Source organism: Octopus sinensis, linkage group LG2 (assembly GCF_006345805.1).
Source record: "Octopus sinensis linkage group LG2, ASM634580v1, whole genome shotgun sequence".
NCBI classification, from domain to species: domain Eukaryota; kingdom Metazoa; phylum Mollusca; class Cephalopoda; order Octopoda; family Octopodidae; genus Octopus; species Octopus sinensis.
Window position 1 is genome coordinate 99,909,954 of NC_042998.1, and position 19,832 is coordinate 99,929,785.

General features: G+C 35.0%; 1 protein-coding gene across 1 annotated transcript in view; it reads left to right on the forward strand.

Annotated features, from left to right (window-relative positions):
- The window catches only part of LOC115232623 (cadherin-like and PC-esterase domain-containing protein 1), a 201,965-nt gene that overhangs the window by 155,736 nt on the left and 26,397 nt on the right, over positions 1 to 19,832 (forward strand). The window contains exons 9-12 of the mRNA XM_029802617.2: positions 3,279 to 3,451; positions 9,150 to 9,222; positions 14,178 to 14,330; positions 16,542 to 16,646. Coding sequence (XP_029658477.1) covers positions 3,279 to 3,451; positions 9,150 to 9,222; positions 14,178 to 14,330; positions 16,542 to 16,646 — 504 coding nt within the window. The remainder of the gene's footprint in view (positions 1 to 3,278; positions 3,452 to 9,149; positions 9,223 to 14,177; positions 14,331 to 16,541; positions 16,647 to 19,832) is intronic.

The window sequence follows — 19,832 nt, forward strand, 5'->3', positions numbered from 1 at the left end:
ATTCTCACTGATCCAATTCACCTTACCACAAATCTAAGTAATGAAACAGTTGAGCAGATGAAGTTTTACACTTCCTGCACACGAATCATGATTTCAAATCTCTCTTGCAGGTAAAATCTCCCAGGTTATCTGGTGGTTAAAGGTTTCTTACAATAAATTAATATAACGTCCAAGGAAATATTTATCTCTTCTCTGTTTCATATAATAAAAAATCTGAGTTAAGCATTTGTCTTGAAAATATCTTGACGTCTTAAAAGATTTAGAGCTAAGGACCATTGAAGTGGTGGTTACACGTTGCTCATTTTAGACTGCAATTGTTATGTAGTAGATGTGTTTTCATTGTGTAGTTTAACATAAGTAAAACTTGAAACTCTTTTCAAAACAAAGGGCCAAAATAGGATTCCTTTGAATGATCTCTAGAACAACATTACTTGACAGGGTGTGTAGCTCAGAAATCAAAGAGTCTCTTCAGGTTAAGCCACTATTTCTCCACCCTGGGAAGTCACAGTTCCTGTACTATGAACGTGCAATGAAAATAAATGTCACAGGGAGGAATCACATGACAGTTTTTTCAAGCTGAGCCAACTAGCAGCAGACCTAGAGATAAACCAAAAATGATATGGTCAGATAATATCCATAATCTCATTTGGTCACACTTGAGAGTCCAGTAAGAAAATATTGGTTGTTTCTGATAGAACTCTATGGAAAAGGTCCCTGACAACTCTACCCCCAATGAGCCTCTTAGAAATAGAGGGCTGAGAAAATGGATAGGTGGACGTTTTTAAAGCACAAGATTCCTCGGGGCCATTGATTGTCTCTGATATCTGTAACGTTATGTGGATGTGAGATAAACCTTATGATAGAAACAATACTGTTTCACTAACAAAAAAAAAACAAAAAAATTAAAGCCACCAAAATACTCATTATTTTTCACGTTACTACTGCTAACTGCAATAACACTGTGTATTGTATTGCTTGTAATTCCAATTTAGGACTAAATGAACTCAACTGGATCAATCTTACCTGTCTTCAACATTAACCTTATCCAATATCACAAGTCTTGGATAACCTGTGAAGTTCAAGGACATTACTCTTCCCTCCTGACTGAATCATTAAAAACAACCAATGGTCACAAATTATTGTATCACTTATAACAGTAACTGAACCACTGATCCCTAGACTATTTCCTCTTGGCTATCTGTGATTCTACAGCAAGAAATATCTACCTTGTAACTTATCCAAAACTATAAAGTATTTTATCAACGGAAAAGCCATAAATTTATGGGGGACAGATATGTGTGTGTATGTGTGTGTGTGTGTGTGTGTGTGTGTGTGTGTGTGTGTGTGTACATAAATATATACATAAATACATACATTCATACATATAATCAAAAATAATAACTGCTACTTATTTTATCAACCTTATACCATAGGAAGGAGATGAATGACATATAAAATAATACTATTTTCCCGACTTCATATTTTACCACAATACTTCCTACTCTTTAGCATATTTTCTTTTTTTAATATGTTTTACTTATGTACTTTTGAGAGTAGTAAGTTTAACTAGATGATGATGATGATAATGATGAGATGACCTACTATTTTCTCATAATTTCTATTCTTGATGCTAATATTAGAAATTAACATGAAATATATCATATTAAGGACCTATTTTATTATTTCCATCTTACATTCATTTAAATGTCAGCCTGAGGAGAGAAGTTCTAGAGATTGTGAATTTCTTTTATGGTTGGATACTTAATCCAATGTACTTTGTCGAACTATTTAATAACTGAGAGTTTGGTTCTGCTGACCTCTAATTTATAAAGTTCAGTATTTAAAATGCTTATGCTAATTGCCATCAAATAAAAATATTTTACATAATATTCAAATAAAGCAATTAAATACATCTTTGTGTCGTGAGAGGGTCACTAGGCCAATAATAAACACATGTACAGGTTATATTTCACTTCTTTTGTTATTATTAGTCAATTAGTTAACCATTTAACCTATTAACTAATCCTTTGTTTGATTAATCATTCAGTCAATCAATCAGTTAAGTTTGTTATAATCCTTCTGATGTCATTCCTGGTCTCTTCAATGGCATCCATCTCCACTCCAGGTCTATATAGTATCATTTATGAATCCACAAGTATATGCATACCACCTTACACATGCATCTTCACATTAAATTGGTCAATGAATATAGTGTAAATCAGATACCGTGGCAGACATGCTAATCTGCTCCTATCACCACTACCCCTTCAAACAAAAATTTATAAACCCATACGTTAGTAAAAATACATTGGTATGAGTGTTAGGATAGTAAATATACTTCAATGTGTTAATAATCCTACATGTATGCTTACATGCTCTGCATATGCATGTGTGAAGTGTAGTACGTTTGAAGATAAATTTCTTCTTCTCTTGAGTTATTAAAATGAAAGATGAAGGGGATCATTAAATTGTAATTTGATCTGTGCTTTCTCCAAAATAAGTAAACCAAATAGATTTGAATGTCCATACTAACATACACTCAGTCCATTCACAAAGAAAAATATATTAATCATAAAATAAATGTTTCTAAAATAAATAGATGTTTAACAACCCACACTGCTCTCAGAACTTACATTCTACATATACATGAATATGCATGCTCTCTCTCTCTCTCTCTCTCTCTCTCTCTCTCTCTCTCTCTAAGACATTCTCACTTGCATCCCCATAAATATATATAGAATCTGTAAGCTAGGAGACAGACACATCTGAAGTAGAGAGGAATGTCATTAATGTGGTCTTAAGAGTGAAAAGACTCTGACCAAACTAGCTGGTTAATTGACCAAATAGATCATATAACCATCAATTAAAATGGTTGACTGGTTGACTAACAAAGAAAAAGAAGTGAAATAGAACCTGTCTGTGAGTTTATTATTGGTAAAATGACCCTTTATTATTGGCAAAATCTGTTTCAGCACACAACTTCACATCAAGAATAAAATGATAAGTAGATAAAACAATTATTTTCATGTAGCTGACTTAATTTTTTATATACATTTCTTAAAATTCTTGTAAAGAAACCTCAAAGTTAAGATTTTTCAAAGCAGTGATATTAAAATGCAAAATTTGTGTTAATGGAAAGACGAAATAAATAAATAAATAAATAAATAAATAAATGCTAAACTAGATTAAATTTTCATTTATTATTTTTCATTTTTCTAAAATAACTTCAAAATTTTGTTGAGTATTCCTAATATATAGTTTTCAATTTTCACAAACAGATTACGAATAAAGCTGGGAAACTTTGGAATTTACTACTGAGAATTCATAACAGTTATGGACAATCATCAGCGGAAAAGTTGCTTTCTTTCTTGAAGATGGAGATTGTCTCCTTGCTGATGTTGGCTGAAACTCTCATAACTCAGTCCAATAAAGTTAAAAGTAAAAACATTCTGTGAGTAGATTCTGTAATTTTAAAATTTTATTAGAATTTTATATGTATCCTGACTAACTGACATTGCCTTAAAAACACAATTAAAGTTATACTAAAAAAAGATTAACTTTCTTAATTGTGACTATGTAAAGTGAAGTGATAAAATAATTCTAGGTGTGAATTCTAGAAAATACTTCAGTATAACATAAAAAAATACAGTGCCACATCAGGGATAATGAAATGGAGGCAGTAGAGGCAGCAATCGTGGTGGTTCCTTAATACTTCTGTACAGCATTTTTGTTGTGTGTGAGAGAGAGAGAGACAGACAGACAGACAGACACACAGACACACAGACAGACAGATAAACAGTCAAATAGACAGAGCATACTGAAGACATCTTTCACAAGTATTTTCTAAAAATGCAAGTATACTTAACATTATATGAATTGAAAGTTTATGATTGAAAATCTGTTATGGAAATAGATGCTGCCTAAGTCTGATTCACAGAAAAAAAAAAGGAAAAAAAAGCATAGCTGTAATATTCAGATAACAATAAGTTCATTAGGTACTGTGCTATTTTGCTGTAAACTTTCTGTAGTAACTACAAATCAATGTAACAGTTTGACTTGACTATGAAGACATAAAACATTATGAGTTAAAGAATTACATCATTGCAGAATAATTTCAATAATTTAAGAACACACAAAACTGTTATATTCACTTTCTGTTATATTTCTTAATAGTGCAGTCTGTTATGAAGTGTCAAAAAGTTTGCTGAAACCAGATATACTGACGCATTTCCCCTGCATCTCAAATGTTATGAGAATTTGTAATAAGTTTTAATAAATTACAAACAAGATTTTTTTCTACTTCAAACAAATACAAGCATTGAATCCTTATTTTATTGCTTTTGTAAATGTTTAGAACAAGCATAATGTAAATTCTGTACATGCATGTATTAGATAAAATTCTGAAAAAAAAGAAGAAATGTATTCTGGAATCTAAAGAAAATTTAATTTTACACAAAGATTCACTTGTGGAAGAAGAAGACCCAGGAAGACATGGGATGAAGTACTGAAGGCTGATCTCAAGACTGAGCCTCATGAAGGAAATGACTAAGGACTGAAATATCTGGTACATTGCTGTACTCAAGAAAACCCATCTGCCAGAGCAGAATTGATACTGGTGCTGTGCCACATAACAACCACTTGTGCTAGATACTACATTAAAAGCATTGGTGCTGGAGCCACCCAAAAAGCACTCAGTACACTCTGTGGAGTGGTTGGTGTTAGAAAAGGCATCTAACTATAGAAACCAAGTCAGAACAGACAACGGAGCTTGGTGCAGTCCCTGGCTTACCAGCTCTGGTCAAACCATCCAACCCATGCCAGTATGGAAAATGAACGTTAAATGATAATAATGATAATAATGATGATGATGATTCACGCTTGAATGTGTTTCTGCAGTGAAATGGTACATGCATGATGTTAAAGACTACATCAGGTATACAGAGAATCATTTATATTTATAAATTGCAGCTGTCCAAACTGATAAGATGTCGTTAATTGCTTGAAGTATACCATGAGTAATTTCTCTAAACTTTCCTCATCTAACCCTTCATAAAAGAATGATCACTTTACTGAAGACAGAAAGTCAATCTAATACTTGCTAACACCTGTTGATAGTGCCAAAAATAACAGGGGAAAAAGAAAACCGAAAAAACTTGAGTAAATTCTGAACAGTTTCTCAGAGAACCACTTGTCTTTGATCAATTGTTATCTTGTGTTCTAAAACCAATTTTCCAAATTACAGTTTGAGAATTTGGTTCTGGCAACAGGTGAAAAAGGAAGTAAGATTTTCCTTGTAACTAGATCAAGCATGTTTGGAAGTGTGATTTTAAGACAATAAATGGGTTTAGGTGAACTATTACTTATTTTGAAATCAATATTCTTTGAACATTATCTTCTTGAATGTCAAATCAATATTCTGATGCTTGATGCTATCTCATCTAATGTTTCAGGCCATATGTCATATTTTATTATCTGTTCTTGCTTTTAAATAATAGTTACCAAACATTGTTTCCTCAAAAAGAAAAAAAAAATGTTCAAAGAAACTTCATGACATGTGACATTGATTAACCAAAGTAGATTGCCATTCACTTTGAACCAAAAGAAATTAGCTATAAACCATCTGCTGCTTTATAATACAATCCAGGAATATTAAAACAGCTGCATGAACAACACATTTTCTGCTACTGCTGCTACTATACATTGTATAATTGATGCTGAAGATGACCCATTTTTGTGTTCTACATAGTGACATGCAGGCCCACAGAAATTAATTCTTGTGAACAATCATCCTCAATCCCTAGAGACTGACAACAACAGAAAACCCCTCAAAGAAAACCTGTTTGATATTTGTTAGCAGCTTGGGAAAACAAATATTTTTTTTTAATGATTATTTTCATCTATCAAAACATATTTTATAATTAGTCCTTATGAATTGTTTCAAGTAATTCAATTAATCTTTAAAATAAGGTTGTTTCTAAGGTTAAGTTACTGCTAACACATTCAATAAAAACTGACTAGAAATAATTAAATGGTTAGGAAAAAAAAACAATATAAGTCAATGACTAATTTTATTTTAGTTGTAAGAATTTGACAAAGGTCACTTAACATTGTGGAATAAAAGAAAAGTAAAATTCATCCAATATCTCAGTTGTAACTATTCCTAATTGTGAGTGGAATATTCTAAATGAAACATTAACAGTTAACATCAAAACCATTATGACATGCATAAGACAGCAGAATACTATGAGCTAAGTATGATGTGACATTCAAACCTGACAATAGACTTCTGAGTGTCAAGAAGCCCCCTTGTAATTGTGGAATTGTAAGTTTATGAGAATAATCTTTTTAACATAAACATTACAGATGTTCTTAAGGCATTCATAAAAACATATTTCAGTATTCTGGCAATTGTCTAGATGCGTTTTGGTTAACAAGGATTTCATATGCATATATTCATTAATGTACTTATGTAGTGGTATATTAGATATAAATAAGGCGGCGAGCTGGCAGAATCGTTTCCATGCCAGGCGAAATGTGTAGCAGTATTTCGCCTGCCATTACATTCTGAGTTCAAATTCCGCCTTGGTCAACTTTGCCTTTCATCCTTTCAGGGTCAATAAATTAAGTACCAGTTACGCACTGGAGTCGATATAATCGATTTAATCCATTTGTCTGTCCTTGTTTGTCCTCTCTGTATTTAGCCCCTTGTGGGTAGTAAAGAAATAGGTGCTTTAGATATAAACCTTGCCAAGTTCACTTTTTTTCACTTTTTAGAGAAGATGGACAATGGGTAAATTCTTAGGGGAGGTTCTAAAAAGAGTTGTATGCAAAGCTATGCAGTTCTAATCCCATTAAAGATTTTACAATTACAAATCAAGAGCTGAAACCAACCACCAAGTTGCTTGAACATATATTTGATTTTATTTACAATGGATGGATAGGTGTCCTCACCTTGTTTGTTGTTACCACAATGTTTTGACTGATGTACTCTCCAGCCTTCTGGTGGAATTTCGAACCCAACCCTTTATTTGATTAACAGGGTACTCTGTGATCATTCCAAAGGTATTCTTTTTTTTGCTGATGTTATTTTTTGTTGATATTATTTCCCAAGTCCCTGCCTGGGATTGAACTCAGATTGAACTTGAGGGTTAGTAGCTTATGCTATGTGTCCGTGTGCAACTACACAGTGAATTTTGGGGCTCATAAACCTATTTTCTTATCTTTTCTTAATACTAGTTCCCATATTACATCCATATCTGCACTAGGTCTGCTTAGGAGGTTATTGTGTCCTTGCATATGTGCTGCCTCTTTTAATTTTCGTATTTTCCAGTGGTGTTCTTTGTCTATTATTTTAACTTCATCCCACAGGGGAAGATGGTTTCTGTTTTTCCATACATGATTGGCTATACCCAATTTTTCAATATCTCCTCATGTCACATCTTTATAATGTTCCTCTACTCTTATTTTAAGGGGATGACATGTTTTGCCTTTGTATAACCTACCACAACTGCATGGGATGGAGTACATGCAATTTTTGGTCATATTTTTTTCTATGGGTGGTTTTACTTGGAGGAGATATTTTCAAAGTGTTGTATTACTTCTGACTACTGTCCTGATGTCATATGGACCACATAACTTTTGTATCTTTTCCAAGAGGCCTTTGATAAAGGGTAGACAGACTGTGGTCAGTTTATGGGTTTCATGCTCTCTCTTCTTCTTAATTGGAGTGGATAGTATGTTTTCTGGGTAGTTGATGCATAGTAGATTGTTTCTTAGCCTGATCATTTCTTCATGGTGTGTATCAAGATCACTACTTATAGTCTTTGCTCAATGTTTTAGGCACTGAGCAATCCCTCTCTTCATACTGTATGGATTGTGGGAATTGAAGTTGAGGTATTATCCAGTGAAGATTGGCTTGTGGTATACAGATGTCCTGAACCCTATACACAGCATGTGTTATTAATACATCCAAGAATGCCAGCTGATTATCTTTCTCTTTTTCCATTGTGAGCTGTATGGATGGCTTTATTGATCTAGCAGCACTTGGACATCCTCCTGGTGGGGGTCAAAGTATAAAAGTGTCATCAACATATCAAAGCCATAAGGTCGGCTTTAGTGGTGTTGATCCTAAAGCCAAATTCTCAAAGTATTCCATGTATATATTACTGGTAATAATGGCGAATCCATAGCTAAACCCTCTTCTTGTCGATATATATATCAGTATCTACTCTGAAGTAAGTTTCCTGTTGGTATACTAGTATTTCTTTTAGAGAGGTGTCTGTTGCTAATTTGTCTTGAATCATTGAGTGCATCATCAGTTAGGACTTCGGTAAACAGACTTATCACATCTAGACTAACCATCTGATTGGATCCAGGTGGGGTATCCTTGATCAATTCTGTGAAGTGAGTGGAATTCTTCACATATGATGTTGACATACCAGCTAATGGATTAATTATATTCACAAAGAAGCAGCTCAGTGGATGACATGCCAAACCTCTACAGCTCACTATAGGTCCTTATGGAATACCATCCTTATGAATCTTAGGGAGACCATACATGTGTAGCAGCTTACTGTAGTGTTGGGTCAGTTTTCTGCACTTCATTGGTATGAAGTGATCCTTGTTCTTGATTAAGATCTGTGACAACTTTCTCTCTGTTTTCAGAGATGGGTCTTTATTTTGCTGTAGCTATCATCACTTATGAGACTTGCCAATTTTTCAGAGTATTCAGATTTGTTCATCCCCACTGTATCTTTGTCCTTGTCCACTGGAAGTATTGTGATGGAACTGTTAGTCTGTAATGTTTTGATAGTGAACTTTTCTTCCTTAGTGATGTTCGGTTTGGGAAGTTTCACTTTCTCTAATACCTGTCTCATTTTCCACCTTAGTTCATCTCCCTGAGCTTTTGGTGTCTTTATGGCTACCTCCATAAGGAGCTAGTATGTTCAAGTATGGACATAATAAAGGGTTGGGTTCAAAATTCCATCAGAACACCTGATGAAGACTGGAGAGTACATCAGTTGAAACGTTGTGGTAACAACAAACAAGGTGAGGACACTTATATATCCATTGTAAATAATGTACATAATTCCTCATCTCAAAGATATAGAATAATATTTGATTTTATTCCATTTTTATTTATTTCTCAGGTGTCCAAATTGCTTCCAATTGATACACATTGATCTCACTATAGATTCCAGTTTTCGACCATTCATACTTGATGTAAGTATTTATCTGTGTGTGTGTGTGTGTGTGTGCAGGCGAATGTATAGACTTAGTTTCAACTGTTTGAAAATTTTAAGTCCAGTGATATTGTATAAGAAAAAGACATAGCAGCATGATCTTTACCAAATCTTATTTTAAATGGTTATAACAAAACCTTCCGTAATTATTTCTACAATTTTATCAGAAGGTATAAAGTTTCTTTGGGTGGGGAGCTCCTTCCCTTCTGTAAATGTTTATCTTCAATAATATGCAACATTTTCTGATATTTCAAGAAATCCTTTGCCTTAAGTACAGTGTACTCTCTGCATATCCTTTTCAAAGGACCTGCACACATGTATGTATATCTTTCATGTGTGAGCACCTTTTCAAACTCCATCTGTGGACATGTTTACAAAGTCTGAAAACAGCACAGCTCCCATGACTTTCAGAAACATTTTTTCACTCTAAGAGTTGTTGAAGCATGGAACAAACTGCTGGCATCAGTTGTTAGTTGTCGGAGCACTGCATCCTTCAAAACTTCCATGCTTCCTGAGATTCGCCAACACTACACCTGAGTTTCTCCCATCCATACACATGCAAGCATGTATCTGACTCATACACTGTCCACTTTTCAGACATTTGTACATTACTGCATATTCTTTATGCGAACTTTTGACAAGTTGTGATGCACCTGAGCACTGTATACAATAATTTCATTATTATTATTATTATTATTATTATTATTATTATTATTTCAATTATTCGTACAAAGAATGGAGCTGATTTCAAACAAAGAAAACATTAATGAAAATATGAATATGAAAAAAGCTCAACTGTTGGAATTTTGCAAACAGCATTGTGTGCATGTGTGTGTGTGTGTGTGTGTGTGTGTGTGTGTGTGCGTGCGTGTGTGTGTGCATTGAATGCAAGATATATTCAAGCATAATGTACACACACTTATGTGTGTGTAAGCATCATACATGCATATATATACAAGCACACATAAATACACACTCCAACACAAACACATTCATAAATATAGACTAGGGCACACGCGTGCACATGCACACATACACACACACACACACACACACACATGCATGCACACACAATGCTGTTTGCAAAATTCCAATAGTTGAGCTTTTTTCATATTCATATTTTCATTAATGCTTCCTTTGTTTGAAATCAGCCCAGTTCTTTGTATGAATAATTGAAATAATACACAGGAAAGATATACATACATGTGTGCAGTTCCTTTGAAAAGGACATGCAGAGAGTACACTGTACTTAAAGCAAGGGATTTCTTGAAATATCAGAAAATGTTGCATATTATTGAAGATAAAGGGAAGGAGCCCCACTACCCAAATAAACTTTAAATCTTCTGATAAAATTCCTTTCAGATGTCCCCTTGTATGTGTTTGAATTACTGATAATACGGCTATGCTTTAGTTTTAAATATTTATTAACAGCTTTACACATTTGATTTTAGTCCTTAATGTCTTATTTGTATCAATAAAATATTTAAGTTAAGATATACTTCAAGATCTTCCCAGTTTTCTCTGATTGATGAAATAACTAGAGAAGATTTTGTTGTTATATCTATTTTAAAAAAAACTTTGATAAAGATGAAAACACTACTATGTTTATTTCTCATTTGTATTCACTGGATTTTAGATTTTCAAACAGTTGACATCAGGCTTCCTTCAGGAACCAAGAAGCAGCTTGGCTAAATTGTCAAGTGTTAGTTTGTTACTAGGTGAACTTAAGTTAGTTACTACATGCCTGGTGTTTTAAAAAACTCATAAGAAATAAATGTAATGAAGGAAAAATAATATTAGTTAGTGGCTTATAGCATTTTCGTTTTTCTAGTATATATGGGTGTGACAACTCCAGACATGTTTCACCATATTCTAACCTCATCAGCAAAGCACACAGTTCCCCATACTTATCAAAGTAATGCATGAATCAATAACTAAGTATACAAGATTTGATTGCAAAGAAAAAATGCAGAATTGCTTAGAAATTAAATAATTCAGAGATCCCATCTTCATAAGAGGATAATTACATTTAATAGAAGATGCTTTCTTTTCATTTATCTTTGATGAATTTAAATCGAAATTGAACCAATCCTATGACTGGCACCCGGCAGTTGCCAGGACCCCTGGACTGGTGGTACGTAAAAAGCGCTATCCGAATCGTGGCCGATGCCAGCGCCGCCTCGACTGGCTTCCGTGCCGGTGGCATGTAAAATGCACCATCCTAATTGTGGCTGATGCCAGTGCCGCCTCAACTGGCTTCCGTGCCGGTGGCACGTAAAATGCACCAATCCAACCGTGGCCGTTGCCAGCCTCGCCTGGCACCTGTGCAGGTGGCACGTAAAAAGCACCCACTACACTCACGGATTGGTTGGCATTAGGAAGGGCATCCAGCTGTAGAAACACTGCCAGATTAGACTGGAGCCTGGTGCAGCCTTCTGGCTTCCCAGATCCCCGGTCGAACCGTCCAACCCATGCTAGCATGGAGAACGGACGTTAAACGATGATGATGATGATGATGATGATGAACCTTGACGAGAAGGAGTTGGTATGCCAGCTGGTGTCAAACGTTCATTGAATGTTTCAGTTCAGAACCACAAAATTTTCCAGCTGGCAAGTTGATAGTGACATCAATCACTGTCCATCTCCCTGACTCTAAGCTTAGATTCTCTCTTGTTCTATAATCAACAAAAAAGGTTCGGTCATTTTCTGTTTTATCTTGTGGTTTGGTATTGGTGTAGATTCCTCAGCTGATCATCTAGACTGTCAGGGTGTTCTTTCAGATTGCTGATTTTGTTGACTATTTGCTTATATTTGGGGTGACATAGTGTGTCGTGATGACTTGTTCTTGTTTCACCTCAGGGAGTCTGTAACTGAGCAGATCTACATTCAAAGACATTCTATCTATGACCATCCTGTATTTTATTCAGATATTTTACCTTTGTCTCTACCATCCAATATGCTCTTCATTTTTAAGATGGTGCAGAGTGGTTCAAAATACATTTAACTGCTATTTCCAGAAAATAAAACAATCCTGTAGATGTTGCTACTTAAATCCAGGTCATTAGTAGCCATCTGGACTGATACAAGTTGTAGATTGAGGGTCAATTGGTAGTAAAGTGTGGTGCATGCATGTATATTCTCACATCTTTTTTATTTTTTTATTTATGCACCCTTTTCAAGCCTAGCCAGGCTCATGGGCCCAGTTTCCCAGTTTCTGTGGTATATGTGTCCCCCCCCCCCAGCTGGATGGGATGCCAGTCCATTGCAGCATTACTCAAGAAACATGAAGAGAGAGTGAGAGAAAGTTGGGGCAAAAGAGTACAACAGGGGTCACCACCACCCCCTGCCGGAGCCTCATAGAGCTTTTGGTGTTTTCACTCAATAAACACACACAACGCCCAGTCTGGGAATCGAAACTGCGATCCTCCAACCATAGCCCGCTGTCCTAACCACTGGGCCATTGCGCCTCCACTATATTCTCACATCTAGTATCATAAAATCTACACCTTTCATGTCTTACCCTCTTGATACCAAGCTGTCAATACAAACTTCATTTTAAAGTGACCTAAATTTTATGTTGATCTATGTTCCAAAAACCATTTTGTTAATGACAGTTATTTTACAAAATTCTTCATTATGTTCAAAATTTATTGAAACAAAAGCTAGGTATTTTGACAGAAGGTTAAAATTGAATTTATGATATTACATGGATTTGTAATCAACTTTCTCTTGTTCTCACTTTCTCTTTTGCTCTCTCTCTCTCTCTCTCTCTCTCCTCTCTCTCTCTCTCCTTTGCTAAATTGTATCTCATTATTGAGCTGGCAGAATTATCAACATGTTGGACAAAATGATTAAGGACATTTCTTCCAACTCTTTAAATTCCAAATTCAAATTTTTAAGGTGGACTTTGCCTTTCATCTCTTCAGGGTCAATAAAGTAAGTACCAGTCAACTTCTGGGGGGTCAATATAATTGGCTAAATTTGCTGGTCTTGTGCCAAAATTTAAAACCCTTATTTTGAAGGTCACGTTAACCACCAGGCCTGGTCAAGTGGTTATGGTGTTGGGCTCACAACTGTCATATCATAGGCTCAATTTCTGGACCAAATGTCATGTTACATCATTAAGCAAGGTACTGAACCAGTATTGGTGTATTTATATTCCCATAACTTAGCGGTTTGGCAAAAGAGACCAATAGAATAAGTGCCAAGCTTTAAAAAAATAAGAACTAGGGGCAATTCATTTGCCAGCATGGCCACAGTATAATGACTGAAACAAATGCAAGGTATATCCAACATGAGGAGATAATACATTGCTTGGAAACAGGTGAGAATTGGCAACAGCAAAGGCATCTGGCCATAGGAAAATCTTCCTCAACAACTTCTGTCTCCTCCAAGCAAGCAAGGAAAAGTTGATGTTAAAACAATGATGAAGATGATAATGATGATCACCATCATCAATATTTAATGTTAATCTTCTATGCTGGCATGGGATGGATGGTCCTGACAGGAACTAGCAAGGCCAGAGGTTGCAGCAGGTTCCATAGACTGTTTTGGCATAGTTTCTATGACTAGATGCCCTTCTTGACACCAGCCACTTTGCAGAGTGTACCAGGTGTTTTTTACATGGCACCAGCACCCATACCAATGCTTTTTACATGATATCTTGGTTTTAGGATCTAAATTCTATTGTGGTGGGCAGGTCTTTTCAAGTACAGCAATTTGCCACATATCTTGGTCCTCTGTCATTTCCTTTATATGATGATATGTATGTGTTTGTGTGTTTGTGTATGAAGAGAGAGAAAATGGAAAGCGTTTTCATATTTCAGTTTTCTTTAAATTAGTAAAAATATGTTAGCTAACATATTATTCTGTTGGAAAAAAAATAAAATCAATGATGTTTGTAAACAATAAATGTTTTGTTATCAATTTTTCTAGATCCAGTGTTCACCTGTTGGATCCGGTTCAGGTGAAAACCTGCCTCCTAACTCAGTGATCAGAGATCTATTGAGCATGGTGTTACAAGAATCAAGTGTCACAATTGACGTTGCCTATGCTTTAGATGAGCAAGGATTAGATATTGGACTGATGGTGAGTACATATTTCATAGATTGATGGTTTGAAAAAGAAGTACAATGCTGGTTGTCAGCTGATTCGTGATGATGGTGGTGTTAGTGATATAATGGTGGTGGACGTGGCTGGAAGTCATGGTGAAGGTGTTGGAGATGATAATGATGATGGTGTGAGTGATGTTTGGTTTAATGGTAATGATGGTGTGGTTGTTGTTGCTGTTGTTTAGGCTCAGGTTAGCATTGATTGAGCCAACCTATAGAGAGATGCTTTAGCTGTCTTTTCAGGGTTATATAGAATTATATTATTTTATGCATCTTTTCATTATTTAAGGCAATAGACTGAGATTAGGGGAAGATTTTATAACATCTTTAACAGGTCACATAGTCTGTTGAGGTTCCTGATGATGGTGGCAGTCATGAAGATTATGGCAACAATGGTGCTGTTGATAGTGGTAGTGCTTATGATAATGGTGGTCTTGGTGATAATGATGAAGAAAAATACAAAAATAGAGCCTAATAGTGGTAGTAGTGACATCAGCAGCAGAGATGTATGTGAAGGTTGTAGTGGAGGTGGGGTGGGGGTCGATTGTAATGACAAGCATTTTTAGTTTCTAAAATTTTTCATTATTTACATTGTGGTTTTAGAAATTTTTTCCATCAATAATATTGTACAAATTTATTGTTCACTAAACATAGAGAATCTACTTATAATGTATAACATAATATGACACACTACTAGTTTATATTTGGCAGTGGTAGATTTAATCTGCAGTTTGTTTTGACATTCCAACCTAACTCTTGCAACTATTTAGTCCAAGTCTTCACTCTGAAGTTTCTTCCACTTTTCATCCAATCTGGGAGGTTCTTACAAAATATAGCATTTATTGACCAACTCCTCTGATTATGCTTTTAAAGAAAGCATGATATAAAGTTATTAGTGTGTAGACTATAAAACTACATTTGATGTCTGATATATAAAGTGACTACTACAATCTGGTAATGATGGAGCTACTTCTAATGTCTGGTACACACAAATACTATTACAGTCAGGTATAGAGGAAAAACTACTATTATTGACCGGCATTCAAAGAGCCACCATTTTAGCCTAACATATAGAGAACTACTATTTTAGTCTGGTGCATTCATTATAGACTGCATTCATCTCTATTCCCATCTCTGTCCATCTGTCACTCCCCTTCATACCTTCATGAAACTATTCACCCAACCATCCTCAATTTTGCCCCTATACTCTCCTTATTTGCCTTCTTGTACTTTGTGAGTATGCCTTGACACCTCATCTCCATCATTCTTTCTTCTTTTCTGCTGGGGTAGACATGTGTCACTTCTATAACAGGACACCTGTTCCTCTCCCTTTGCTGTACTTTAAATTTCAAATGTCTTGCACAAAGGTACTTCTCTCAATGCTTCACCCCAATTCTGTCAAAGGGTCTTATGTTGCAAGTTACTTGGTGACGTCACAAGTGCTCGTGTCACATAGAAAGCACCCAGTACCCCCTATAAAGTGTACTGGGTGTTAGGAAGGGCATCAAGCTGTTGAACCAAGCCAAAGAAGATACAGGAGCTCAGTACAGTCCTCTGGTTTGTTGGATCCTGTTAATCCATCCAACTCATACCTGCATGGAATAGACAGAATAGACATTAAATGTTGATGATTATATAGAGAACTACTAATTATAGTCTGGTATGGAGACAGCTACTATTATAGTTTAATATATAAAGTGCTACTATTAAAGACTGTATCTACAACCAGCAAATGCTGCAAAGTATTCTATGCGTGGATCTAATGACTCTGTTAATCCACCTATGATACACATATATTAAAAAGCAGTTAGTCAGTAATTCATGAAATTACAAGAATTTGCAATACTATATCATAATTGATGCAAGTATAAAACAGTTGTTGTTTTTGAGTTGTGCCAGATCATCCCTGACAAAGCAGATCTGTGATCAAAGGATTTTCAGCCACAACCATTCTGTCTTTTCTTTTTCAGGAATAATACTAATAATCCGATATTATTTTCCTTTTAGGGTGGAAGTGAGTCATTTGAGTAAGATGTAACTGCTATTTCTAGCAGATTGAATGAACATGTTTAGATTCCCACATTGGCTTGACTGTACTATAGTATACTTAAGTATACACCAGTACACAAATTATGTATAGTATTATTGCTATTTTATATGTATAGTAATATAATTGTTATTTTTTCAGGAAGGTCAGTGTAATGTATTTGACCAGTTCTGTTTGTCAAACCAACAACTTCTTTATCTTCTGGAAAGTCGAGCAGAGAGTTTAAACCTTGGTGAATTCATACGTGTAAGGAACATATTTTGATTAAAACTGTTTTCTTTAATCTTTATAATTTTCCTTTATCATTTACAGTTGGTTTTTACTGGGTTTTTTTCTCTCAGTAATCAATTCATTATTTTTCTATTATTCAATAAAAATATAAGAAATAGAAAATTTCTTGAAGTTTGCTAGGGCTGAGATATTATACAGAATTTGGTGGATGTTGAAAAAAATCTAGTTCAAGCAGAATCTTATACCAAAAAATCTTATTCATATTTGCTGGTAGACAGCAGCGATGGTAGATGGAACTAAATATTTGGCCCTATTTGTAACTCTCTTGGGCCATTAAAATCAGTTCCAATATGACAATGACACTTGATGTCAAGACAAGAATATGCACACACACTTTGACTTCAAAACATGCTTAGGTTAACATTACCTTTCATCCATCAGAATCTGATAAAACAAACACCAGCTTATGAAATAGGTACTGGGGTTAGTATGAATGGCTTTACTATGGAAGGTGGTACTTACTCCAATATGGCCACATTACAGTAACTGGAACTAAAAGAGTCAAACAGTAAAAGAGTATGTTACCTCTATCCTGTCTTAATGGTACACAGTGTGTTGGAATTTATTTCAGTTTTCATATCAAACCGAGAAAGGAAATCTTTCTTAGCATATAATTTCTTACAGACTTTGTTTAGGACAAGACTTCAACTCTGCATGACCAACTAACAAAATGTTCATGAACCAACAAGGAAACTCAATGTGGTCACTTGCTCTGTTAGAAATACCAGCCTAAATCACACCCAAATCATACCCTATACTATGTCTCAATAAAAGATGGTATAGTCATGGTTGAACTGCATTTGATTAAAGGCCTGCACAATGAGGGCCTGTCATCATCATCGTTTGACTTCAACCATCACATCTCTGGGTGTGATACATATATCTAATATTCTGTTTCATTATCAGTGTCTAGAATTCATTACAGTCATGGCACCATTGTCCTCCGAACTGACATGCATGATAGTAAAACCATAGCTAAAACCAAGAAAGCCAGTACAAGGTTATTTGATCAACCTAATTAAACACAAATCCTACACTGCCCCTTTAAACCAGGATCAAATGTTTGAAAATAAATAGGAATGGCTATCACTTCAATGTCTTTGATTATAGATCTGCTCATTCTGAGCTTTATCTAGGGCTTAGTGACAACAGTGATGCAATTTATATTGCATGACATTCATCCCTCCAAGTCAGTATTAGTAATGTGAATGAAATGATGAAGCTTCAGAGATTTATTAGAAAAGAAAAGAGTATAAGATTGTGGGATGTTTGCCTTTGCTGTTGGCATTAATAATGTGAAGTTAAATGACTCCAACTAAATATTAAAATCTGGTGGTGTATTCATAGGGCTCATCTGTATTGATTTCTTTTTGTAATGTATTGCTTCCCAGCTATATGTTCAGCCCCATGGCACCATGGGCAAGTGCCTTTTATTATAGCCCTGGGTTGACAAAAGCCTTGCGAATTTGGTAGACAGAAACTGAAAGAAGTCTGTTGTGTATGTGTGTGCGTATTCTTGTCTTGACATCAAGTGTCACTGTTATATTGGAACTGATTTTAATGGCCCAAGAGAGTTAAAAAGAAATTCAAACTCTGAACCTAAAAGGTAGCAGGAGATATTAAACTCCATCAATCTATCATATCTGCCACCTTGACTCACTCTTTATTTTCTATAATCATCATCATCATTGTTTTTACATCTACTTTTCCATACTAACATGGGTCAGATGGAATTTTGTTGTGGCAGATTTTCTGTGGCCTGATGCCATTCCTGTCACTAACCTTCATCTGTTTCTAAGTAAAGTAATATTTCCCCATAACCAGAAATGTTTTCATAGAAGATTGGGATCAAAGGATACTGACTGCATGATGGTGACATTTGTTTACAGCTATTACATGATGTCATGGCAAGAAGACAGTCACAAACACACATGTATCTATATACATATATACAACAGGATTCTTTCAATTTCTGTCTACCAAATCTACTCAGAAGGCTTTGATTGACCTCGGGTTATGTTAGAAGCATATGCCTAAGGTGCCATGCAGTGGGTTTTAGCTCAGAATCATGTGGGTGGGAAGCAAACTTATAACATCACAGTAGTGCTTGTGCTTCATAAATGTTTATATTTAACCATGTAAAAAGGGTAAAAGTCTATTAATACTTAAAGCATTAAAAAAGCTAAAATAGTTTCAAATATGTAGCAACAAAATAAGAAAATATTAAATGGAGACTTAAAAATCAATGTGAAACCATTCTTAATTTTTCTTCCCAATTTTTTTATACAAATATTCACTATCAATTATATTGAAGTTTTGCAAATAATATGTAGTCAATATCTAGCTTCAGTGGCTGTTTTCTGTTATGAGGCTTTTTAGTCACAATCAATTCTATAGTAAACTTATTCAAAGATGAAAATATGCAGCCCACATGCCAATATTTCTTTGAAGTGCATCTGGAAGCATGGGAGATAACTCAAGATATTTAATTTATATTTCAAATTATCAATAGCAATACATTGATTCGATCTGACCTTGTGCCAAAATTTGAAACCGATACATGGATTCAGAAGATATAAAGTAATGCTTATATATTGGTATATAGAACGAGGAATATTTAAAAATTAAGTTATTTCTCAAGTATCATTCACATGATAAATCGTAGTGAAGTGTGTCAAACACCAGATTTATTAACAAATTGGTTTCAAATTTTTGGCACAAGGCCAGCAATTTTAGAGGAGAGGTTAAGTCAATTACATCAACTCCTATGCTTGACTGGTACTTATTTTACTGACTCTGAAAGGATGAAAGGCAGAGTTTACCTTGGTGGAATTTGAACTCACAACATAAGGATGGATGGAATGTCGCTAAGCATTTTGCCTGACATGCTAACAGTTCTGCCAGCTTTCTACCTTTAAACCAGCCATTTCATCACAGAGCACAGTTTCAATCTACAGATCTACGGATTCGGCATGTTTCTACTGCACCACTCAGCTCAGCAGGTTCATAAGCAAATTAGTTAATAATAATGATTTCATGTCATGCTGGCACAGAGTTAGTAATATGTAGGAGAGAGAAATAGAACAGGCCTGGTACTTATATCTTTGACCATGGAGCAACGATAAGTCAAAATTTAATATG